At 52.2% G+C, this 25,182-nt stretch overlaps 2 protein-coding genes across 8 annotated transcripts in view; one reads left to right on the top strand and one right to left on the bottom strand.

The window, feature by feature from the left end:
- The window catches only part of TBCD (tubulin folding cofactor D), a 143,306-nt gene extending 140,445 nt beyond the window's left edge, over positions 1-2,861 (top strand). For both annotated transcript variants that reach the window (XM_061144423.1, XM_061144422.1), the window contains one exon: positions 2,615-2,861. In XM_061144423.1, the coding sequence (XP_061000406.1) occupies positions 2,615-2,629 (15 nt within the window). In that variant the 3' untranslated portion in view covers positions 2,630-2,861. The remainder of the gene's footprint in view (positions 1-2,614) is intronic.
- Positions 1-25,182, bottom strand: part of B3GNTL1 (UDP-GlcNAc:betaGal beta-1,3-N-acetylglucosaminyltransferase like 1) — a 115,007-nt gene that overhangs the window by 9,195 nt on the left and 80,630 nt on the right. For 2 of the 6 annotated variants that reach the window (XM_061144424.1, XM_061144430.1), the window contains 6 exons: positions 19,522-19,646; positions 13,677-13,812; positions 13,461-13,529; positions 12,954-13,028; positions 5,201-5,305; positions 2,987-3,977 (listed from right to left, as the gene is read on the bottom strand). In XM_061144424.1, the coding sequence (XP_061000407.1) occupies positions 5,225-5,305; positions 12,954-13,028; positions 13,461-13,529; positions 13,677-13,812; positions 19,522-19,646 (486 nt within the window). In that variant the 3' untranslated portion in view covers positions 2,987-3,977; positions 5,201-5,224. Of the gene's footprint in view, positions 1-2,986; positions 3,978-5,200; positions 5,306-12,953; positions 13,029-13,460; positions 13,530-13,676; positions 13,813-19,521; positions 19,647-25,182 lie in introns of those variants that run through there. The other 4 variants (XM_061144429.1, XM_061144428.1, XM_061144426.1 and 1 more) reach the window with 3 other exon arrangements.

Genomic DNA, 25,182 nt, shown 5'->3' with positions numbered 1-25,182 from the left:
CTGCTTTTGTCTTCAGGGGCCTTTTTCTAGACGTGTGTCCTGCAAGTGTCTCCTCCTCCAGGGACGACCTTCTCATCCGACTTAACGTGGTCCTGCTTGGGTATCTCGACCTCCTCCAGGGTTGACAGTCTTTTTCCTAAGAGCTTTGATGTATTATTTTCTACATTTGGACCTATGATCTGCCTAATCAGCCCACTCCTGGCTGCGTGGTGGCATCAGGCCATACGCGTGGCTCTGTTCCCAGATTGTCCATCCATGAGCCAGCCAGCCTGCAGCCACAGAGGCAGCTCTCGGTCCTCAAGATGCAGGAGGGGTCTGGGATCTCACAATGGGTCCTGGTGCCCAATTATCTCAGTCTCACGATTCTTTTTTCTTGATGGTCGTCTTCTCTTCCCAGCCCTCGGGTCCCCACCACACCTGTAGGATAGACTTACTAGGAGTTTGGCCGAGGTTGCCTGCAGCCTGAAGGTCCGTTAGGTGAGAAGTAATGTTTTCTGCTCTGAGTTTCTTGACCGTGAACATGGTGTCTCCATCCACGGACCCCTCAGTGTTTTATGGTTTTTGGAGCAGAGATGTTGCATGTCTTTTTGTAATTCTCCCACAGTTCTTGGATTTTTTTCCCCCATTTTTGTTTCTCTTTGCCTTTCAGTTTGGGAAGTTTCTGTTGACCTGTCTTCAAGTTCACTGATTATGTCCTTGGCCATGTCTGGCCTTAGGATGAGCCCATTGGAGGCATCTGTTTCATTCACAGACTTGGTGGCTTCTGGCCCTTCTGTCTGTCCTTGCGTGGCTTCCACTGTGTCCACCAGAATCCTTGGTGTAGTAATCCTAGTTGTTTGAAGTTCCTGGTCTGATAGTTGCAGTATCTCTGCCATTTCTGAGTCTGAGTCTGGTTCTCACATCTGCACTGTCTCTTCAGACTGCTTTCTCTTGCCATTTTGTACGTTTTTGTTGAAGGCCAGCCTTTCAGGGGAACAGGAGCGAGGTAAGCGGAGTGTGAGGCATTTGCTGCAGCAGAGCTGGTCCTGGTCCTTGGCAACCACACGGGAGAGCGAGCTCCGTGGAGAGGGCGCCAGGGCTTCTCGCCCTTGTGCCCCGTCACGCTCAGCCGCCAGCTGCTTGTCAGTCACCATTTAAGTTCGTCTTCTAATCTTTCCGTTTCCCAACTTTGGGGTGGGGGCTGAGAAAGGTGACTGATTTTCAGTCTGTGTATGTTTTTCTTAAATGCACTGCACAGGGCTCCCCAAATCTGCCTGACTGTACTTTGGTGGCATTTTGTTGATTGAGAAAAATCTCAATTTCTTTTTTTAGTTTTCTCAACTTCTGTGATGCATTTGAAGATGTGTTCCTTGTAGCTCAGCTGGTAAGGAATCCACCTGCATTGCAGGAGACCCTGGTTCGATTCCTGGGTTGTTAAGATCCCTTGGAGAAGGGATAGTCTACCCACTCCAGTATTCTTGCCTGGAGAATCCCATGGAGAGAGAAGCCTGGTGGGCTACAGTCAGCAGGGTTGCAGAGTCAGACACGACTGAGCCGCTTTCACTCGCTACAGGTGCCTGCATGTTTTAAGTCTGTGACGTCTTCCTGGCAGACTGACCGTCGGTGTAAATATTCTCGTTTATCTATGATGATGCTTCGTGCCTTGAGGTCTCCTTGGTGTGATGTTGAGAGCCACAGTGGAGTTTTTGCTTAGTGTTTATGTAGTTTATCTCTTCATTATTTCACTTCCAGTTTGTGTACGTTCTTATATTTGAGTTTCTTATAAACAGTAGCTAGGTCTTACCTCTTTTTAATCCAGTTTAACCATTTTTGGTAACTTGAGTGTTTTATCCACTTGGATTTAATATGTGATTTTGGCTTTACTGGGTTAGTTTGCCAATTTCTTTTCAATCCTGTTTCTTTCCTTTCTTGTCTTCATTTGCAGTGGTTAAGGACATTTTTACCATTTCGCTTCCCCTTCTGTTAACGTCCTGCAGTTTTCCTGCTGTTCTGTTAGGGACTGCCCATCAGGACGGCGTTCCTTCCCGATGTGCCACACTCGGGAACGGTGGCACTGCGCAGGGGCTCAGGCTGTGCTGCGCTCGCTTCCCAGGGCCCAGGCGGTCGTGGCGTGCCTTCACTCAGCCACCGCTCCTGTCACTGTCCTTCAGTTCACTGTGCTCTTTTAACTCTCCATTTCTTCTCTTTGCGGCGGAGTTATTCCTGAGGTGAAGTCTCCCCCACCCCCGCCTGCCGTACAAGGGTATGGCCCTTGCCTGGCCTTCTCTGGGGGCCCCGCAGGACCCCCTCAGATGTGGGGCGGGGGCAGCACTGGTCAGTCCCCAGGTGGTGCAGCTGATGACGGCTGGCTAAGGGTTGATTCTGCCTCCTTGTGTGATGGCCAGGCACACCACCGGCTTCCTGAGGAAACGTGCTTTCGACGTTATTAGGAAAATGTTGCAAAGATGGTGAAGTTGTGGGGACAGCACAGTTCCGCTCTGCACCCACTCACTGCCCACGGGCTCCTGGCACGTTCGGGGAAGCGGCACAGATGCAGTTTCCTGTAGGAAACGGGGTGCAGGGACGGCTGGGGAGACAGCACTGACTGGCTGACCCTGTCCCATGTCCTCCGCAGCCTGCCGTCCGCTGAGGCCGGTCCTGGAAGCTGAGCTCGTGCCTGCCTGCCTGGCCAGGAGAAGCCCGGGCACAGTTGACAGGGAAGATGTGGACGGATGGCGGCCTGGCTGGTGCGTACGAGGGACCCGGAGTCTGTTACCTGGAGGTGGCATCTCCTCACATGCGTCCTGCGCCCGGGTGCCCTGGCCTGTCGGTGCTTTTGTCCTCATCCCCAACCCACGTTTAATAAAATTACCTGCCGAGCAGCTCCCTGTCTGTGTCTGCCGTTGGTGCCGGCGGGGATGTCTGGTCAGGGAGCTGGAACCAGAGGGGCGTGTAGGGTCCCTCCCCACCCACCCCTGCCCCATGCTGAGACCCACTGGGAGGAGTGCTCCGGGAGCACAGGCCTGGGAAGACCGGTTGCAGCCTCCCATGGCTGTCCTGTTACCACGTCCGCTGTGGCCTTGCTGGGCTCGGTCTAACCCACTGACAAGCTCTAGGAGACTCACATTTAATGTCAGATCACAGCGCAGAGAAAGCGCCATGCCTCGGGCTGAGAGTGGCTGCCTTCTCCGGGTCCTTTTGCAGAGGGCTGTTGAGGGGTCGTGTGGGGAGCGTCTTCCCCCCTCACCCTGTTCTAGCATCCAGTGCACACGGGCATCGCGAGTCACCTACTTTTGTGTGGTTTTGTTCAGAGCTGACACTTTTTTGAATGCTGCGGGGGCCAATTTCATCCACACAGGGGACTTGTGACAGTAGCTCAAACCTGGACTGAAACAGGGTGTGGTCGGCAGCGTCACCGCTGTGCCAACGTGTGACCTCCAGGACGTGGAAGAACCACATGGTCTGTACCCTTTTTCCATTTGTTCAGAGTCGGGTACACACTCAGGGTTTGTGAAGCAAAGACAGGCGGCTTCTCTCCACACAGGCTGGCGCCCACGCAGGCCTGTCCAGAGGCCGGTGCGCGTAAAGGTTCCCCACCTGGGCTCTTGTGTGGCCGGTCTCAGAGCCGGGAGGGTCGGGCCCTCCCGTCTGCTGCTTCACAGGGTGAGGTCCGGGCGCAGCAGAGATGTGGACGGACGGGTGAGAACGTGTGAGGCACAGCTGTCGGGCCAGGACGGACTGCCTCTCGTGGGCCGCGTGGAGGCCGCGGTGGACTCGGCCCGCCTCGGCTGGACCACACCTGTAAGCACAGCATAGGTCCCTGTGGTACAACAGTCCTGCTCGGTGCACGGCTGGTTTCCCGTCTCCACGCTGTCGAGTCGAGTCGCTGCTGTGGGAACTGTCCTGTGTGTTGCAGAATATTTAGCAACCACCTCGAAGCCGGTGGGTACCCCTCCCAGTTGTGATGACAAAAACATCTTCAGGCAGATTCCTGAAAACTGTGACCATGTAACAAAAAGAATAACAGCTACTGTGTGGATTTTCAAAAGCACATAGAATTTTGACAACAGTAGCAGCAGTATGAAAACACACAATTTTAGAAGGTGTTAGAGCCCTGTGGCTAGAACACCAGTTCTCCTGCCTCTGATCGACACCTTTCTGTTTTGTGAAGGGTCTCCCAAGACCCTCTGCACGCAGAGACCCCAGTGCTTTAATCACCGAGGCTGGGAATTCTGACCCAGATGTGGCTTCACAATGAAGCCACTCCTGATTGTTCAAGCCCCCTTGACCCTCCTCGGAGCCGGGAGTTACTGCCTCGTTCAGGTGAACTGTTGGGGCAGGGCCCTCATCCCTGGGAGTCATCACTCACTCCGGCATCGATGACACTAACGACTCAACACATCGATGATCTCTTCTTGGATCAAGGAGAAGCCCAGTGGCACCAGCATCACCTTCAGGGAAGAGCCACTGGGCTCCTGAGACCAAGAGACCAAATGGGCAGTGCCAGGCCATTTCTCAACACAGGACTGCTGTGGCCGCTGGCCCCGAGTGGCCCGGACGTGGTCAGAACTGCCACCTTCCCCAGCTCTGGTACACCTCCAACTTAGGACCGACCAGAGAAAGAGGCGCTCCCATGCCCACTCACACCCGCGGCCCCTGCCAGGCACCGTGGGCCTCTCCCTCCCCTGCCCAGGTCTCCGCCGCACTCAGAGGGGCCGACTCCCCACCAGAGGAGCGTCAGCGCACAGCCTCTCCCCGGGGGGCCTCGTCCAGCCCCACGTCTCTAACGCAGGCTGACCCCACACAGACGGAGCCACACGTGGCCCAGACTCCACAGAGGCCAGAGCTGGGAACGAGGCGGGCACTGGGGTTCATGGCCATGGGGAGCCGGGAGTGACGAGTACAAGCTGCTGGTGCCAATGACACGAGGGAGGCTGAGGAGCGCATGGTGGGCAGCCAAGCCCTTGCCCCGAGCAGAGGAGCTGCTCCGGGCCTTGGTCTGTGTGTACACACGTGTGGACACGTGTCAAATACATGGTGGGGTGTAGACCACACGTAAAACTTGCCTGGTAAAATCACTGAGCACTCTCTTGGTGAGTGGAGTTTGTGGGGCGTCTGGGCACCACCCCCCACATGCATGTTCCCCGTGTGGGGGCCCCAGGGCCCTCCTTCCCTGCTGGCCTCAGCCCTGGGCTGCAGCTGCTGGGGGCCTCGTACATACCTGGGAGCAGCTGCCACGGGTCTGTCAGCTGAAGTGAAGGAAGTCCCGGCCCTCCTGCAGGTTCAGCGACCTCAGGTTGTCCTCAAACATGCCCCCCGTGAGGTCCTGTGGGAGGGGCGACAGGTCGGCTCTCCAGCCTGCACCGGGGACCCCAAGCTTCTGTTCCACAGCTGAGAGGAGGGAGGGGCCCGAAAAGAATCCGCTGGCCACTGTCTCACTGGTCACCAGGAAGATGGGGGCAGGGGGTCCTCTGAGGGGCCTCCACCCACCCTGGCCTTGGCCCCCCACTGCAGGAGGTGGCTGACCCACCCCGGGGACTTGGGTGAGGTTCACATGGGCAGTCCTGTTCACTCATGCCTGGGTTCAGGGCAGACTCAGCTTCCTGATCCTGACTTGATCCTGGGGTGTCTCTGATGTCCCCCTGCCCCACGCCCTCTGCAGGGGCCACAGGTGGGAGGCAGCCCTGGGGACAGAACCTGTGACTTCACAACCAGCTGCAGGCAGAGCCCCTCCTACCCCCCACTCCAGGCCTGTCCCCATGGCTGTGACAAGCTGTGGCCCTGCAGGAGGCAGGCTCCGCCCACGTCCACCCTGGGACCTTGCTGGTGCCCTGGGACCTTTCTGGCGCGGGACTCGGTGGTCTGAAACCCTTCGGCTGAGCCTCTGCACCGGGGCTGCCTCATGGCCACCCCATGGGCTCCCAGCCCGCCCTCCCGCTATTTGGGGGAACACCTGCAGGCTCCTGTCCTTCGTCCCAGCGCCACCTGCCAGGTCCCCTCCTGCCTCCATAACCAGCAGAGCCGGGCATCTCTAGCAGGACCTGGGAGGGCCGAGCTGACCACCACGTTCCTCCCGTTGGGTGTCATCTCTCCTGGGACCCCACACGGAGGCTCCCCCTTGTCCTTGGCTGTTTCTGCAACTACTGCTATTACCTAAGTTTTGCGAGAAGTATTTGAATGGAAACCATTCTACCTGGAAAACAACTGGAATTTCCACATTCTCTCCTCTACCTGCTGTCCTCAGCCCCCCTTTTCTCCTCCCATTATCTCTGAATTTTCAAAGGAAACACATGTGGGCTCAGGGCCAGCCCAGTCACAGACCTGGGTTTATAGAGGAGCCACCAGGCAGACAGGCCCGTCCCTGACCTGGGGAGGGGACTGACTTCACAAAACTGTTCAAGTTAGATGTTTCCATGAGTGGACAGACCTCCTTAAGACAACAGAAAGGTGAGACATAAAACCAACAAGGAACGAGAACTCAGAGGGCACAGGGGACTTCTACAAGTCAGGAGACACACAATCCCATAGACAAGCTGATCAGAAACGTCAGGGGAGAAAATCCACACACCTGATGTGGGAAAGGTCTCAGCCCTGCCAATGATCAGATGGAAACGAACCCCACCGTCTAGTTGTGGGGCCTCAGAACCCCCTGGCCTGGCCACTCCCTAGGCGTTGTCTAGCGAAGCAGAAGACGTGGCCACCCCACAAGCCGAGGACAGCAGGCAGGACCCTCCACACGACGCTGTGGTGTGGCGCCCATGGCTGGATCCCGAAACACCAACGGGAAGAGAACAGCTGGCCTCTAGAGTGAAGTGGAGGAGGCCGGACCCCAGGGAACACAGCCGACTCCATCACACAAGCCGGGACCAAGCGCTCCGACTGAAGGACGAGCTGAGAAAGTACAGAACCACAGAACTGGGCGGTGCTGGGGGATGGCTTGTCGTCTGTTAAACTGCGGCAGGTTCTGGAACAGATACCGCAGTTTCCTAAAGGGCAGGTAGTTCGTATTTACGCCTTTGTTGCCTCTGTTCTGGTAAAACTATATTTACAGACGCAGCTGATAGGCCACACTTGGGCCATTTCCTAAAGGTGTGAGGAATTCACAATAAAGTTTATCAAAGAAAAATGTGAGAGGGACTTCCCTGATGGTCCAGTGGCTAAGACTCCACACTCCCAATACAGGTGTCCTGGGTTTGATCCTTGGTCAGGCAACTAGATCCCACGTGCTGCAAGTGAGACCCGGCACAGCCTCAGAGTAAACAGAAGAAATGTGAGAAAAGTTCTAAAAAGAATAATGAAGGAAGACTAGCTTCACTCAGTGGTGAACATCATAAAGCTACAGTCAGTAATGATGCAAAGCAGACAGATCAGTAGAAAAAGGCCAGGACTCCAGAAGTAGCTCCAAATACACATTCATACCTAACACACAAAGATGGCACTTCCTGACAGGCAAAGACATGGACGTCTCACCAAACCATGTTGGGACAACTGAGGATCCTAATGGAAAGAAAAAGTCTTTATAACAAAATAAATTCCAGTTGTATCGAAGATAATAAAGAAAAAACCAGAGTCTGAGGACCAGACTTAGATAATGTTTTTATAAAATTTCATAATGAGGAATGATTGTCTTAGAATGAATAAAACATCTAAAAGCCTTAAAAGGAAAAATTATTTTTACTATACCTGAATAAAAAATTTCCAAGTGGCAAAAGATACAAATTTAGTCAAATGGCACAGAAAAATTTGCAACACTTCACAGACGGTAGTTTGTTTTTGTTACTGTATAAAGAAAAATACTGAGACCAATAGAGAAATGGGCCAATGAAAAGGATAATTTACCAAAGGGAAATAAAGATGATTACAAATATGTGAAGAGACGCCCTCCTTACCTACAACATGACATTGCCAGTTGGAACCATAACCTTACTCTTTTTCACCAGCAGCTTGAAAAGGTGGTACATCTGGTCCCACTGGAGAAGGGTCATTGGTGGAGGTGTAAACTGGCTCAGCCTCCAGGGACGGAATGGCTGGTCTCATGGCTGATGCCGGGCATGCTCTTTGACCAGCACCTCTCAAACATTTCTCCCAAGCATGTAGCCACTTGAGCAAAATTACGCATATATAAAGATACGCAGCATTATTTCTAACAGCAAAGAGTAAAAATGGCCTGAAGCTACGTCAGTAAGTATTGGGTTGGCCAGAAAGGTCATTGGGGTTTTTCTGCAAGATGTTACATTCTGTACATTTTCTGTAAGATAATAATAGATAATATCTGGATAATAAATGTATGAAACATCCATTTAATTGCTGCTCCTGCTGCTAAGTCACTTCAGTCATGTCCGACTCTGTGTGATCCCATAGACGGCAGCCCACCAGACTCCCCCGTCCAGGATTCTCCAGGCAAGAGCACTGGAGTGGGTTGCCATTTCCTTCTCCAGTGCATGAAAGTGAAAAGTGAAAGTGAAGGCGCTCAGTTGTGTCCGACTCTTAGTGACCCCATGGACTGCAGCCTACCAGCCTCCTTCGTCCATGGGATTTTCCAGGCAAGAGTACTGGAGTGGCCGTATAATTGAGTGGGATGCAAATATTTTTAGGACGAGGGACGTGATTCCCTCAGAAGCTCCACCAGCCAGCGGTGAAGGAGGCGTTCCTGCCAGCATAAGGAACCCTGGACCTGAGCCCCTAGAAACATGTTACACCACAAGCCGGTTTCGTCAACAAACAGGTCGCAAGAAAGCGAGGGAGACGGAGGTTACCTCAGGTCTGCATTCCAGCACACAAGCGTGAAAAGATAAAACACACCTATGAGGCAGATTTCAACACTGATGGGATATCTGGAAATTTGGGGTGAGATAGCGTTGTTTGGGTAGTTTTTTTAAGCTTTTAATCTTTTAAGGAAACAATGATGAAGAAACAAGGCTAGAATCTGCCTTGATCATAGGTTGGGGGAGTTGGGGCTCAGAGGACAGCAGCGGGGGCTCACTGTTTTGGCCGAAATGTGTCGGAAAGCTCCCTTCACGATGAAGGTAACAACAGAGTTAGGTGGCGCCAGTGGATTTATATGGAATTAACTCCAAGATATACCATTAGGTGAAAAAGCAAAATATAGAATAAGTATGTATGACATGCTGATGTTAGTTTAAAAAACACATACACACACTTCCCTGGCAGTCCAGTGATTAACAGCCCGCGTTTCCCATGCAGGGGGCAAGGGTTCGATCCCTGGTTGAGGAAGACCCTGCATACCATGTGGTGTGGTGTGACCAAAAAAAAAAAAAAAAGTCACACATTTGTGTTTGCATTTCTACCTCTGGACCCTCCAAAGGCACGGAGCAGATGACGGAATGGGAAAGGTACCCCCTCCCCGCCCAACGTCTGCTCCCCAGGCAAGGTCTGCATGGGTGGGGGTGTCTGCTTCATGACTATTTTAGGTCCCTGAGAAGTAGACCCTTAAGAGAGCCCATCTTCTTTGAAAAGTTAGGTATCGTCTGTGTATAGTTTAAATTTTCACGTTACAACTGCTCCTTGCAACCCCATCATCATTCATCCAATGTCCCTGGCAACTTAGAACATCGCTTATCTCGGCCTCTCAGGAAACTGCTTCCAAACCAGGAAATGCAAGACCAGGTGGGCGAGGGCCACAGGAGCAGTGAGTCTGTCCTTGTGGCAGACAGACCCCAGAAAGCCATGACCCCGCCTCACAGCGCCCGCATCCCGTGGAACCCCTGCTTCTAGGATGTCAGCCGGGCCCCAGATGGCCATGACCCCGCCTCACAGCGCCCGCATCCCGTGGAACCCCTGCTTCTAGGATGTCACCCCCATGGTTAGGTCATGCATTACTGTGACAGGCGTCTTGCTACAGCCCCAGCCCCTTGTTGGCTTTCACAGAATAAGCTGCCATCATGGGGGTGAGTGGGGGCGGGTGGCAAACAGCCAGCAAAGCACTGAGGCCCTTGGCCAACATCCTTGAGCTCTGACTGCTGCCAGTGACCACGAGAGTCTGGAAGCAAACCTGCCGCACACAAGCCTCCCGATGAAGACAGCGTCCCCGGCAGACTCCACCACTCTCAGCTGAAGCTGAAACCCACCTGTGGTGCCTGGACCTCTGCTGACCTGCAGAAACGTGAGGTAGTGATAAATGTGTGTTGTTTGAAGCTAAGTTTGTAGTTTGCTATATAGCGACACTTAACGCAGGTTCCACCTGGCAAACAGTCTAACAAGAAAACCTCAGGGTGACAGGTTGGGACTAGAGCCATCTGGCCACCTGGCCCTGGGCCTGTCACGGCACAGCCACCTGCAAAAGCATGAAACTGGCCCCTACCGACCCCACATGCAAACATCAACTCAAAATGGGTTCAAGACCTAAATGAAGAAACAGAAAGCATAAAACTCTTAGAAGAAAGCACACGGGTAAATTTTCGTGACCCCTGACTGGGTGCTATTTTCTTAGCAATGACACCAAAACAGGAGCAGTCAAATTTAAAATAGATAAAATGGGGACATCCCGGGCGGTCCAGTGGTTGAGAAACTGCCTTCCAATGCAGGGGACCTGAGTTCAGTGCCTAGTCGGGGAACTAAGGTCGTGGGGCGACGAAGCCTGCCTGCTGCAGCTGCTGAGCCCAGGCACCACCGCAAGAGATCCCTCAGGCTACAAGCAAGACCACACCCAGCCAGAAATAAATAGTATTCTTTAAAAACTGATAAAATGGACTTTGTCAAAGTTAAGCATTTCTGTGCACCAACGGACACCATTAAAAGAGTGAAAAAGACAGCTCACGGGATAGGAAAAAACTTTTGCCGAAGCATCTGACTGGGGACTTGAATCTAGAAATATTGAGAATTCTCAGGACTTGATTAAAAGGCAACTTGCTCAGAAAATGGGCAAAGGACTTGAACAGACAATTCTTCAGAGGAGACAGAGAAATGTCTAACAAGCCCACGAAAAGATGCTCTGAGTCCTCAGTTGTCAGATGCAAATCGAAACCACCACGAGAGCCATGTCACCCACCAGGATGCCCGTGATGAACAGACACACATCACGAGGTGGGTGAGGACGTGAGGAACTGGGACCTCTGGGTGATGGGTGGAGCGTGAGATGCCCTAAGACCAGCGATTCCGCTGCAGGTCTGTGTCTGAGAGAAGTGAAAACACGTCCACGTGGAAATCAGTTCACATGGCCTTGTTCAGACTGACAAAGCCTGTTGTGCCCCTGCAGTTCTGTTCTGGTCCACGTGTTCAGCTCAGCCGTGGTGCAAAGTCACCGACTGAGCAGTGGGAAGCACACCTCTACGGCCTCGCGGCTTCTGTGGGGCTGGAGCCCAGCCAGGGCTGCGCCTGGCCACGCGGGACCGGCTGGCGCTCTGAGGCTCTGAGGCCACTCCCTGCGCCAGGCTCCTGGGCTCAGCCTGTCCTCACGCCCGCTCTCCCACAGCGGTGCCTTGAGTGACGGGAAGAAGAGGGATGCCCAGCCTGTGCTCCGGCCCCGCACGCGACCCCCCACCTGACCAACACGCTGCGACGCCCCCCATACCGCATCAGCTTGAGCCCTGAAGGAGCGCAGCCTCAAGGAAGCCCCATCCCCCGTCCACATGGGCTGCCTGGCTGGTCTGGGGGACCCCTGGACTACACAGGAGACTGCACTCAGAAGCTGTGAGTGACGCTAGTGCAGAAGGAGGTACAGGAGGAGGCCTGGGATCTTCAAACCAGTCGCCAGCGAAGGGCTCTCCTTTCTCCGATGCCCTCCACGGGCTTGTCCACTGTGTACATGCAGAGCGGGCCACCTTTGCTGTGAAAGTGTGTGCGGGGCCCACGGGCTCTCTGAGCCCAAGACTCAGCTAGTGTCTGCACTTGAGGTGGGAGTGAGAGGCGGGTCCTGCTCGCTTTCCTGCTGCTGTTGCCTAACTGTTGAATGAACACTGCCTCCCTTCTGCAAAAGCCACTGCCTCCAGGAAGGCCTCTGGCCTGGCATTCTGGTTACTGAAGTTCCAACCTCAGAGGCTGGAAGCTGCTGGAAGCAGCCATCTGTGTGCACATCTGTCACCATCCCCCGTCCCCAGGGCACAGCACGGGGCCCTGCTCACTCACCCACCACCGGCCCCTCCCAGGGACACTTTGGGGCAGCCCCGCCCTAAGTGAGCCCACAGGACTGGCCCCACAGTCCAGGTGGGTTAAGGACACTTTACACTTGGATTTGTGACTATCTTTCTGACCACAAGGAGGAATTCCCAAAATGGGAGGACACTAGAAGTGTTCATCATGAGAGAAAAGCTGATAAATGTACTGTGTTAAAAGTAAGGGAAGAACCTGTGAAAAGACAAGTCACAACTTGTCTTGTTGTTCAGAGAAAACGTGCTGAACACTAGTTGACCAAGGGCCATTACCTGTCGATGCCAGGCTCCCGGAAACCAAGGAGAAGAGACGGGCAGGCCAGCTGGCCGAGGGCTCCAAGGCCAAGAGAAGGTTGCCATCGCCAGAGCCCACCAGTGGGCTTCGTGATGGAAACTTGCATGCTGGGAACAAGACCCCCACAAGGAGAGGGTAATTCAAGGACCCAGCTCATAGCCTCCCTGCGGGACCCCAATGTCCCGTCTGGAGCCAAGAAGCAAGCACCTGTCCCGTGCGGCCACAAATAAAAGGAAAAGGCGAGGGTGTGATGGAGAAAACAGCCAGGACACTGGTCACCCAGTGGGCACAGGCGCACAGGGCCACACAGGTGCAGCTGGGCGGCCTCGTCCCCTGCAGCTGTTATGGGAAATGCAGCCTGCTTTATGGGGCACCACCGCCTCCCTGACACCCCAGGCCTGGCTGGAGGTGGCCCTGTTGTTCCCGTCCCCATGCAGGCCACTCTCCTACCCCCCACCCCCAGAGCGGTGGTCGCCACCTGCCATCCTAGCCCATGCCCTCCTGGTGGACACGACGTACTGCCTGACCCTGGGGCTATCCTAGCCACATGTGGGAAGAGAGCTGATACTTACCAGCTTCACGCAGATGACAAAGGGTGGCCGTGCGGCTCGGAAGTGCAGGACTGGGATCCGGGGCTTGGGCCTTTCCTGAGAGGAGGGAAGGGTCGTGGGCTGCCCCATGTTGCTCCCTGCTCCCCCACGTCCGCCCTGCTCACAGTTTGATGCCCTCAGATGGGCACCAGGGCCACAGCCAGACACAGGACTGGACCTGCTCTCCAACACCCCGGCCCGGCCATCAACAGCTACCCCAGGACTCCCGAGGCAGGCAGTGGACAGACCCAGGCCTGTGAACAGCATCTTCAGTGGGGCTGGGGGCAGCGGGGGGGCAGGCACAGGGGCCCTCTGGGGTCCTAGAGACTCCGGGAGCCTGGGGGCTGCCTCTGCCAAGCCTGGCAGCTATCTGGGCTCAGATGGCCTTTCCCCAGGAGGAAGGTTCTGGGTAGTGTCTACTCAAAAGGCCTGGGATAGCACCCAGAGGTGGGCCAGGTGTGCCAGCGGCTCCCGGGTGGGGGCCCGCACCTGAGAGTCCTCGTAGCAGTAGAAGCCTTTTCTGATCTTGTTCTCGTCCACGTCGCAGAAGGCAGCCACCTGGGAAGGACATAGGACACAGCCTCAGGGGCAGCGGGGACAGTGCGGCTGGCCGGGCAGGGATGGGGGCGGGGTGGGGATGAGGGATGGGGGCGGGGCGGGGTGGGGGTGGTCTGGGGCTGGGGCGGTGCAGGGGCCGGCCCCCACCTTGTGCCGGGAGCCCGCTGTCAGGCTGCGGTACAGCCGGCGGCCCTGCCGGCCCGCGTTCCAGATGGTGAAGGTTGCCCAGTGGGGCAGGGCCCGCTCTTCCAGGAAGCGGACGCGGTGGGCCCAGATGGTGGTCCTGCGGGGGTGAGGGGTGGGTGAGGGGCGAGAACCAGGAGGGCAGGGCCTCTGATGCCCCAGGCCTCCCTCCCCTGACCGGAGCCTGCCCCACAAGTCCCCCTGGTCTGGGGCCCGGGTGGGCGGGGGCAGGGGAGCTGCAGCGCTCCAGCTGTTGGCTGAGCGACTGAACCCAGAAGCCCAGACGACAAGGTCACACTCCTTGCCCCACCTGGACCCTCGGACATGCCCAGCTCATGTCCACGTGCTCAGGAAGTGTGGGGGACACCAGGCACAGAACTGGGGGAGCCCAAGGGAGACTCGGCTGCCCTGGTGTCCAGCAACTGCCACTTGCCACTTTCAGAAAGAATGGGCAGACTGTACCATCAACATCATGTTTTTAAAGAGGGAAAGTATACTGTTCAGAGGACATCACACTTGGTCAGAGTATAAAGAAATGGATCCTATGGCAAATAGACTTCCCACTTGGGACACCAGGAAATGGAACCTGGGAGATGCAGGAGATTTGGGGAAATGGGTAACTTCATCTTAAAGACGATTCCTCCAGGCCTTCTGGCTGTTGGAAGTATTTCATAGTGAAACTGTTAAATGATATAAATGTTGATCTTTCTCAATTTAAAATGTAAAGGACAAGATTCAGGGAGCCTCTCACAGGGCTTTTGGGGAAAGACTTTGAAGGAATTCAATTATCGACAAGCCCGAAGGTGTAATTAGCGCTCGCTACTCTGTGAGGTTTTGCTGCTCAAAGACTTTAATCCAACACAGAAACTAACATGAGATCACCTTTTACACTGTGGGTGGCAAAGCCTCACACTGCAAAAAGAGAAGAGTCCCAGCATAAAAGACTTATCGCATGAAAACAGGATGAGGGTGTGTGTGGCACCAGCCCTCTGGCTGGATACCTGGCCCCCCCAGATACATGAGCACCCGCCACACCATGGGTGAGGAGCAGGAGGTCACCACCAGGGTTGTCATAGACCCACCTTCACATCACCTTGCTTCACAGGAGCTCAATGTGAGGACACACGTACGTGAAACCTCAGGAGACAATGGAAGAGATCCTAGAGGTCCAGGCATTTCTTAGCCCTGCAGAGCATCTTAGGTGTCCAAGCACTTCTCAGCTCTGCAGAAGACTTGTGTCCAGAAAAACTGTCTTTGCATTTTATTCACCCAGAGCTTCCAACTCCATTTTATGGATGGTGGGGAAGTAGTTACTTCCCTGAAGATATACTTGCCGGACAGTTTGATAATTTTTAATGAAATTCACATAGAATAAGAGCAAGGAGCTTAGGTGTACATACAAGTCAGGTGGTTATGACAAACACATGTATCCAGGTAACCCCCACCCCTATCAAGAGGTGGGGCACTTCCATCACCCCAGAAAGTTTCTGGTACCTTCTTCCCCTGAGAAAAGCAGTCTCGTTTCTGTCACTGTGGACTAGTTCTGCCTGTGAAACTAGTGGAAGCCACAGTATGTGTGCTTTTGTATCCGGTTTCTCTTACTAATCATATATTTATATACGTATATATATAGAGAGAGACCTTAGCTCTGTTCTTGCAGGTATCAGCTGTTTGTTCTCATGCTGAGCATGCTCCATTACAGCCGTGTTTATCAATCACCTGCTGACGGGCATCTGGGTTGCACCTGCTCTTGGCTGCTAATAGAGAAATGTTGAGCAACGCATTCATATCTCGTGGATAAACACCTAGACACGGAATTGCTGGGTCCTGGGGCAGGTATCAGTTTAATTAATAAAATAAGGTCCAACAACTTTCGAGAGAGGACGCACCATGTTTACACTCCCAAGAACAATGAATGTGTGTCTGGTGGGTCCACATCCTCCCTGTGATTTAGAACTGCAGACATTACTTTTATCCCTTTCAGTGGGTGTGCAGAGGTTACTTTGCATTTCTCTGATGATAATGATGAAACCTTTTTCATGGACTAATTGACCATTTATATATTATTTGTGAAGTGTTATGTCCATTCAAGAATTTTGCTTATTTTTATTAGATTTTATTTTTGGGTGGTAGAGCTTCTTAATATATTCTCTATACTTATCCTCTGTGACATACATAAATTGTGAATATTTTCTTCCAGTCTGTGGTTTGTCTACTCATTTTCCTAATGGTGTCTTTTTAGGAGCAAAAAGTTTTTAATTTTGAAGTTTGATTTGTCAAGTTTTAAATGGCTACAGAGTCTGGTGTCCTCTCTAATAAATGTTTGCCTATCCCAAAGTTGTGAAGCTATTCCCTGATGTTTTCTTCTAGAAGCTTTATCATTTAACTGCTTCTACTTTTACATTTAAGCCGTCTAGAATTAATTCTTCAATAAGGGGGTGAGTTTTTTTTCCATATGCATATCCATTTGTTCAAAATATTTTTTTTCCCATTGAATGCCTTTGGAGACTTGGTTGAAAATCAGTTGTGAGTCTATTTCTGGACTGTCTGCTTTGCTTCACTGATATGTATTTCTGCATTTATGCAACAAATACATTTTCCTGATTGGTGTAGCTTCAGAGTAAGTCTTAAAATCAGGCACAATGGATCCTCAAATTTTGTTCTTTTCAAGATTATTTAGGCCACTCTGGGTCCTCTGATTTTTTTGTGAATTTTAAAATCAGATTATCAGTTTCTGCAAAGAAGCCAGCTGGGACTTTTACAGGGATTGCACTGAATCTACAGATCAATTTGGGCTGAACTGATGTTAACAATACTGAGTCCTGGGATTTCCCTGGTGGTTCAGTGGTTAAGAATCTGACGCAGGGACACAGGTTCGATCCCTGGTCTGGGAAGATTCCATAGGCCGTGGGGCAACTAAGCCTGTGCACCACAACTACTGGGCTGAGCTCTAGATGGTGCAGACGGCAACTACTGAGTCCATGCCCTCAACTACTGAATCCTGTGTGTCCCAGAGCCCATGCTCTGCAACGAGAAGCGACTGCAATAAGAAACCTGTGCACGGCAACCAGAGAGCAGCCCCCACCTGCCACAACTAGATAAAGCCTGTAGGCAGCAACCAAGACCCAGCACGGCCAAAAAAAAATTAATTAAAAAATATAAATAATGAATCTTCCAATCCATGAATGTGGTATTGCTCTCCATCGATCTATTTTATAGGTTTTAATTTCCCTTAGCATTTTCTGGAATGGATTTTAGCAGTTAGAGATATACTTTGTTACACTTACTTAAAAATATTTTATTATTGATGCCATTGTACATTTTTTAAACTGCATTTTTTTTTCAATTGTTTTATTTCAAGTCTATAAACGTGTATCCTGGAAAACTCACTATATTATTGGTTTTGATTTCCTATGAAATACAACCATGCCATCTATTGATACAAATGATGCTAGTTTTCCTTCTACTTTCTAATGCTTGTATCTTCTCTTCTCCTGATCTTATTGCACTGACTTCCCTTACTATGTTGAACAGAAGTAGTGAGAGGAACAATCAGGAGATCGCTTTCTCCTGATCTTTGAAGGGAATACTTTCAGTCTTTAATTATTAAATATGAGGTTAGTTATAGGTTTGTGTAGATACTATCAGACTGAGAAAGTTTCCTTCTACTTCTAGTTTGCGGAGATTGTTTTAAAAACCATAAATGGATATTAAATTTTGTTAAATGCTTTTTCTGCATCTATTGGGCTGTGTGATTTTTTATCCTTTATTCTGTTACTGTAGTAAATCATGCTAATTGATTTTGGAGAGTTAAACCAGACTTATATTCATGATGTATTATCCTTTCATATATATTTCTGAATTTGACTTGGCAATATTTTGTGAATGATTTTTCACACCTATTCTCATAAGGGATATTGGTCTGTAATTTTATTTTCCTATAATATTCTTGTAGCATTTTAAACTTCAGAGTCATACTGGTCTTAGGGAGTAAGTGTGAAGCTCCTCCCTCCTGACATCCAATAGATCTTTCTCTTCTTTATTTCCTGAAGGAATCAGTATTAGTCTTCCTTACACTTTTGATAGAATATATCAGTAAAGCCATCTGGCTTGGCTTTCATGAAAAGTTTTAAAATTACTAATCTAATTTTAATTATTATTTATACTTTCCAACTGTAACTATGGATTTGTCTACTTCTCCCTTTATTTCTACCAGTTTTTGCCTTGAATGTTTTGAAACTCTGTGATTAAGGATATACACATTTAGGATTCTTATGTCCCCCAGACCTTTACCTCATGTATGCAAATTGCACTTACATTGAGTCAAGTTCATGACAACAAACTCCCTATGATGCTTCACTAAAGCTACTGTATCAAAATTCAGATTTATCAAAAGACAAGAGAAATCAAGCTCTTTTGCTTAAAAGCTGGAAAACAAAGAAGCTAAGCTTCAGTAAGGAATAGTGCATGTGCAGAAAGTTCAAAGATCTCCCAAATGAATACGGATACTGCAATCTGCGATCTCCCCACGACACATGCTCCAATCAGCATCACACCTGCTGTGACAGTGGACAGGAGACCTCTCTGGACAGCAGCTGAGAGGCCACACCTTCCAATGAGTCTCACACCCTCTGGGGAAGAACAGAGTCTCTTCTGTGTCCAAAAACTCAAATGCATGTCTTTGCATCATGCTCTTTCCACTCAGAAGATGGCCTGATCACAGATCTGTTTCAGGGCTCCAGTCCTCTCCATCCTCAAGTGAGCAGCATCATGGTAGCACTGAGGGTCTACACACTTGTGGTTGTTTGAAATAAAATACCCACACACATGTGCACAAACATACAGGTGCACATGCACAGAGTTCAAAATAAAGAAAGGAAACACACACAGCTCCCTTGTCTTCACCCGGCATGGACTTTGGGCACCTCCCCTGCCCTGCCCCTGGCAGTCAACCTCCAGCTTTGGAACCTGGGAGACCATGGGCCCTAAGAAGGAGGGGACCAGCCTTTGCGATGCCCCATGTAGGGGACGACCCAACCTCTGCCCCAGCCACCCTCCCCTTGGTGGGCAGAGAAGGAAGAGGACACCCCCAGCCCACCTGTAATCACATCAGCGGTGGCTGGGCTCATTCTGAGTCCTTTCAGCTCAAATCAAGTGAGAACAAGACCCCCAGACAACATCGACATGTGAATTCTGTGTGTGCTTAGGTGCACTGTTGTGTCCGACCCTTTGGACTGTAGCCCGCCAGGCTCCTCTGTCCATGGGTATCAGAAGATTTTGATACCCAGGGAATCAAACCCACATCTCCTGTGTCTCCTGCATTGCAGGCAGATTCTTTACCCACTGAGCCATGGTCCAGCGGTTAAGAATCTGCCTGCCAATGCAGGGGACACGGGTTCAATCCCCAGTCCAGGAACTGAGATCCCACGTGCCACAGAGCAACTAAGCCCCATGTCACAACTACTGAGCTCATGCTCTAGAGACCTCGAGCCGCAACTACTGAAGTCTAAGCACCTAGAGCCTGCGCGCCGCAACGAGAGAAGCCAACTAGAGAGCAGGCCCTGCTCGCCGCAACTACAGATAGCCTGTGCAGCAGCAAAGACCCAGAGCAACGGAAATAAATAATAAAAGTGACGACAGACACTTAGCCCTGATCCTGAGGAACACGCTGGTCCACAGACTGAGGACGACCTCCCTCCTGGGAGGCCGTGGGCCGTGTGCCCTGGTGTCAGCCACGCCCCCACCCTGGGGCAGAGACCTGACTGGGTTCCCCCCACCCCATCCGGTCTGGACCCCAGGACCTGCGTACTCGAGGACGGAGTGTGTGGCCGCGCTGGGGTGGTAGCGGTAGAGGAGGAGGCTCTGGTCCACACGGACGACCCCGCCGCCCTTCCTCAGGTGCTCGTAGAAGAACAGCAGGTCCTCAGGGACACCCTGCAGGATGAAGAAACGTGTCCACTCAGAACAGAGCCTTGGTTCAGGCAATGGGAGATGGGGGTTGGCCCGGGGCCCCTGCGCTCAAGCCCAGCCTGACCAGTGAGGCCTCAGCTGGAAAAAAACACGACCAACTGCAGCCCCCAGCTCACGGCCAGAGCTCGGCAAACGTGACCATAAGAGCCGGCTCCAGGACAAGAAGGTGCCTGAGGAGTAGACCCAAGCCCCGTCATCACTCTCACTCATGGCCTCCAGCTGGACCCTAGACCCCACTGCCCCCTCCCTGTTGACAGGCACGCTGCTCCGAGGGTCCACAGTGTCCCACAGGGTCCTCCTGTCCCGTGAGAACCCAGGCCTCCCACCCTTGTCTGGAGAAGGGCTCAGATCAGGGCCAGCCGGCGGGGCCACAGCTGCCCTGCTGGCCAGTCCGGGGCTGGGGGACCTCAGTCCTGATGGGGATAACAATTGCAGCTCCTTCACTTCCTTGAGTTCAAGGTGAAAAGCGAGAGAGCAGAGGGTCTGGACATGAGGTCAACAAAGGGCGTGTCTGGCGAGCAGAGCCCGGCGATAGCCAGGCACATTGCCAGGACCCCTGCTCTGGGCAGAGGCTGGTTTCCCCACAGCCCAGAGGCTGCTGTGCACCGGCCCCAGCCTGTTCTGTCCCTTTAGCCGGCTCTGCAGCCCGAGGTCAGGCCAAGGCAGCGCCAGCGCCATGGTGGGGCCGACTGCTCCCAGCAGACCACAGTTGCTCGCCCAGCTCATCCATCCCGAGGAGAAGGCGGCACGGCTGGCCTCTGAGGTCTTGATGCCCTGGTAGAGCCCCGTGGCCACCACCCTTGTGGGGAGAGGGGACTCCTGGCTCCTTTTGGCCAGCCCAAGTGTATCTCCTGACTGGGCCCTAAGCACCCAGCCTCTGGGGTCTGTGATCACCCGGCCATGAATTCTGCCACCTCCTGGCTCAGGCCTGAGAGCCACCCTGGGGGCAGCCCGCTGGGCTCTCAACTCCTGAGCTGCCACGCGGAGCACTGCGTCGGTCTCCACGCAAAGCCACCCCTGCCCAGGGACTCGCCACCAGGGGGTCTCAGGGCAGCAGACCGCATAGGAAACTGACGCGGGAACCACAGCAACGGCCTCACTCCCAGCGTCAGCTGGTTGAGTCATTCCGTGACTTGATGGACCACTGTGGTGCCTGAAGTGTTTTCACAAAGACCACAGGTCATGAAAGGATTTATACCAAAATGTTAAAAGTCAGCTTTCACAATTGTGTTCGCAAGTGCACTGGGACTAGAGAGGAACACCCACCAGCCGCAACTGGAGAAAGCCGGCGAGCAGCAATGAAGACCCAGTGTAGCCCAAATTAAAAAAAAACCAAAAAAAAAAAACACAAAACTGTTTGCAGCTCAGCTAAAAGTTATCCACAGTAAAAGAAAGACAAAAGGACCCCACACAAAAGTTCAGAGCAGACGTGTGGTGATGGGCTCACAGGTGATTTGTATGTTTTTCCTTTTTCTAATTTTCTGCATTTTCAAAGGCACCTTTCGAGAGCACATTGTAACCCTGTGCTTTATAGATTTAGGAAGGAGAGATGATGTCCTCTCCGCTCATGACCAGTAGGAACTCAACCCCAGAGTTTCCTTATTTCTGGCAAAGAGACAACTGAGAATTTAACCAGAGGAGGTGGAAGACGAGGTGCTGAGCCCCAGGCCTCCATGGAAATAGGGGCCTGAGAAGACTTGGGGGAGTCACCCCCTGCCTTGGGGGCCCTTGGGGCATGAGAATGTGGTTGGAAGGGCGTGCACCCTCGGAGGTGTGGAGAAAGGGGATGAGGATCCTGTGGGACGAAAGGAAACAGGAGGGGGAACACACTCTCCTCCCCTTCCTGCCCTCAACGCTGGGGTCACAGAGGGGTCACAGAGGCGGCGACCTTGGGGTAGGAATCCTGTGAACAGAGGCCATACAAAGCCAGCTTGAGAAGACACAGAAAACAAACACTTCTGTGAACAGACATTCGCCCCAAATAAAAAATACCACCACCAAAAATCATGAAGGAGAAAAAATTCTCTTGTCAGCTGTTTCCTCATTTTGCCATGCTGTGTAAAAATAAAAAGAATTAACAAGTAAAAAAAAAGAAAAAATTCTGAAAGCGACTCTCCAAATGAAATCACACGTTCTTCACAAGGCTTGAGAACGGAGGAGGCCATCATGAACCAGAAATTCCATAACTAACAGAGCTGGACCCATGCAGAGAGGAGGACAGACAGGAGACTGGGAGGAGGAGGATCAGCCTGGGCTGGGGAGGCCCGGGGCTGGGGGCGTGACCGCAGGTGGGCTTCTCTGGGAGGTGAAGCTCTTCCGTAATGTCAGATGGTGGTGATGGCTGTGCATCCCCGTGAATGTGCTAAAATGCACTGAGCTGCACATTTTAACAGGTGAATTATATGAATTATACCCCAATAAACCTTTTAAATAAGAGAGGGTTGACTGAATTCAGAAAAGAAATAGAAGAAAAAGACAAAATTATGTGAGAAATGAAGATTAAATTAGAAAGTTCTCCAGGGAAAGCAGATCTGAATACAAATAAGGGGCACTGAAGAAACGTAGGAAAAGAGACAAGAAAGTGAAGATTAAGAAAATTAAATAATAAAAAGGGGTTAAGAGAAAGTTGTTGAAATGGAAGATAAAGATAAAGAATATTGAAATAGAAAACCACAGCAGTGGCGGACAGCTAAAACTTAAAACTATAAGCCAAAAAAAGATAAGAGGAGACCTGGTTCCCACACACCGGAACTAGATCAGCATAAAGACAAACCCCAATGAAACCAAGAGTCTTTAACAACAAGGGAGGAATTCCCCTGTTGCCTCCAGGTGAGTCCCAGCAGTGTCAGGCAAAGTGAGCTGTCCTCAGGACGGGAGGGAAGGTGTGGCCCAGGGTTTTCTGTTCAGTCCATCCCTCCTTCGTGTGTCCAAAACCACAATCTGAATGTGCAGGAACAAGGAATGCCACGGCCCTTCAGACGTGGGGAAGCCTGACGTGTGAGGCTGAGTCCAGGGACTCGGACAGGCACCTGGGGACTCAGCATGTGGGCTCGCCTTCTGATGTGAGCAGAAATCACATGACAAAATCAGCAGAAGACAGAGAGGGAATAGGCTGACCTACTGACTGCCGTTCAAGCAACAGGTAGGAGTCAGAATACCTTCAAAAACAAATATAAAAAGCTGACCAGGAAAGGTTTAAGAAGAGCATATGGGATTAAGGGCATTCAATACAGAGATGACAAAATACAAACCTTCTTTGATATCAAGAGAGGTTTTTAAGGCACGAGAGAAGATGCTGGCTTCTGGCTTTGGGTGTCTGAGAGGCCAACCTCTGTAGCACCTGTGAGGCCCAGGCTCAGAGCAGGCGGCGCCGGGGCGGGGAAATGAAACCCACAAAACAGAGGAGGACGCCCCAGCCCTGCTGCCCTGATGTCCTCGGGACAGAACCTGGGCGAGCACAGGTGGGAGTGAGGGAAGATCCCAGAGACCAAGGATGGGAGGAAATACCCACGAGCACATATCTAACCCAGAACACCAACACCTCAACAAGAAGACACCACACGGATTTCTCCGGCGGTCCAGGCCTCCTGCATTGGGAGCATCAAATCCAAATGACTAAGACTCTGGGCTTCCAATGCAGGGGGCCTGGGTTCGATCCCTGGTCAGGGAACTAGATCCCACAGAGTCTGAGTGCTGCAACTAAAGATCCCACGTGCTTCAACAAAGATGGAAGATCCCGTATGCTGCAACTGAGACCTCCTTGGCCAAATGAATAAGACGCTCCACTCAAAACCGGGCAAAGAAATCTGGATGCTTCATAAAACAACATAGGAGCAGCCAATCCGCACATGAAAAATTGCTCAACGTCATAAGTCATCTATAAAATGTCGATTAAAATACAACAGAAACCACAGAACTCCAGTCAGAATGGCTAAAATGCAAAGGAGCCTGGGCCCCCCCACTCCAGAGAGGGGGTGACAGCTCATACGCCACACAGCGACTCCAAGCCTGAGGATCTTTCCAACGGGTGCAGAGGCACTTCTGAAAAGTGTCTGCCGTGCCGGGCAGCAGCTCTTCCGAGCAACCACGACCCCCTCCGGGCCATCCCTGCCCTCAGAAGAGCCCTGTTCTGAACCAACAAACACCATTTTGGTCACTTTCCTTCTGGTTTAAGAGCCTGAAACAGTTGCCTCCCGGGGACATCCAGACCCCTCAAGCTGGGTGCCGTCCCACGCCCTCCTCCAACTCTCCCACTCCCCTCCCACCTCACTCTGGGAGTGCACCTTGCAGGCTCCGGCTCACGCCCGCTGTGTCCTCGTTTATCCCCGTCTTGCCACCATCTTGCTTGAGGTGACCTTCAGCACCTCAACTGTCCCGGCGGCTCCAGTTCCCTGCTCTTCCCTCCTGGGTGAGAACTGCAGCCTCCCGGACCCGGACAATCAGCTGAGGACCAGCCCCGAAACCTAAATCCAGCCCCCAGCATATGGTGCTCCCTCAAATGCATTCCACAAGTAACTCTTCAGCTCGACCTGTTTTCCTGGGGGAGGACCTGAAGGAACCAGGAAACACCTCATGTCCTCATCCTGGCGGTGGGCTTCACAGCCATCTGTGACCCCCTCCTCATGCCCACATCCCTCACTTGCTGCAGCCACGGCCCCATCCCAGCCCAGGTCCTTGGTCCCTGATTCCTGTACAAAGAGAGGGATGGACTTTCTTTTCCTTCCGCAGCTCCCTCTCCAGGAAGAATTAACTCCTGCTAAGAAGACTGTGAAGAAAGCTGAGCGCCGAAGAATTGATGCTTTTGAACTGTGGTGTTGGAGAAGACCCTTGAGAGTCCCTTGGACTGCAAGGAGATCCAACCAGTCCATCCTAAAGGAGATCAGTCCTGAATATTCATTGGAAGGACTGATGCTGAAACTGAAACTCCAATACTTTGGCCACCTCATGTGAAGAATTGACTCATTGGAAAAGACCCTGATGCTGAGAGGGATTGGGGGCAGGAGGAGAAGGGGACAACAGAGGATGAGATGGCTGGATGGCATCACCGACTCAATGGACATGAGTTTGGGTAAACTGCGGGAGTTGGTGATGGACAGGGAGGCCTGGCGTGCTGCAATTCATGGGGTCACAAAGAGTCGGACACGACTGAGTGACTGAACTGAACTGAAGAGACCTGACACACTTCCCGTCCTGAAGCTGCTCATGGCTGTGATTTAAGGAATGTCTCCTGATGACCATCTCGGGGCTACGTGCAGCAGAAGAATGAGAACAGCAGGTGCTTGGACTCAGCACCAGCGACAGCAGCTTTAGCAGCACGTGCTTAGTGGTGGGGAGACTCATGGGTGTCCCTTCGCTCCCCCCATGCCTTGATTTCAAGGAGAATCTGTTGGCAGAGAGGACACCCCAACACCTCTCTGGCCTTGGCCCCCTGCAGCCCCCAGTGGGAGTCCCTGGGCAGAGAGCGGCTATGTGCTCACAAGACCCTCCAGGACAGGGAGGG

This window comes from Dama dama, chromosome 5 (genome assembly GCF_033118175.1).
Source record: "Dama dama isolate Ldn47 chromosome 5, ASM3311817v1, whole genome shotgun sequence".
NCBI lineage: Eukaryota > Metazoa > Chordata > Mammalia > Artiodactyla > Cervidae > Dama > Dama dama.
This window is presented reverse-complemented; position numbering and strand designations above follow the sequence as displayed.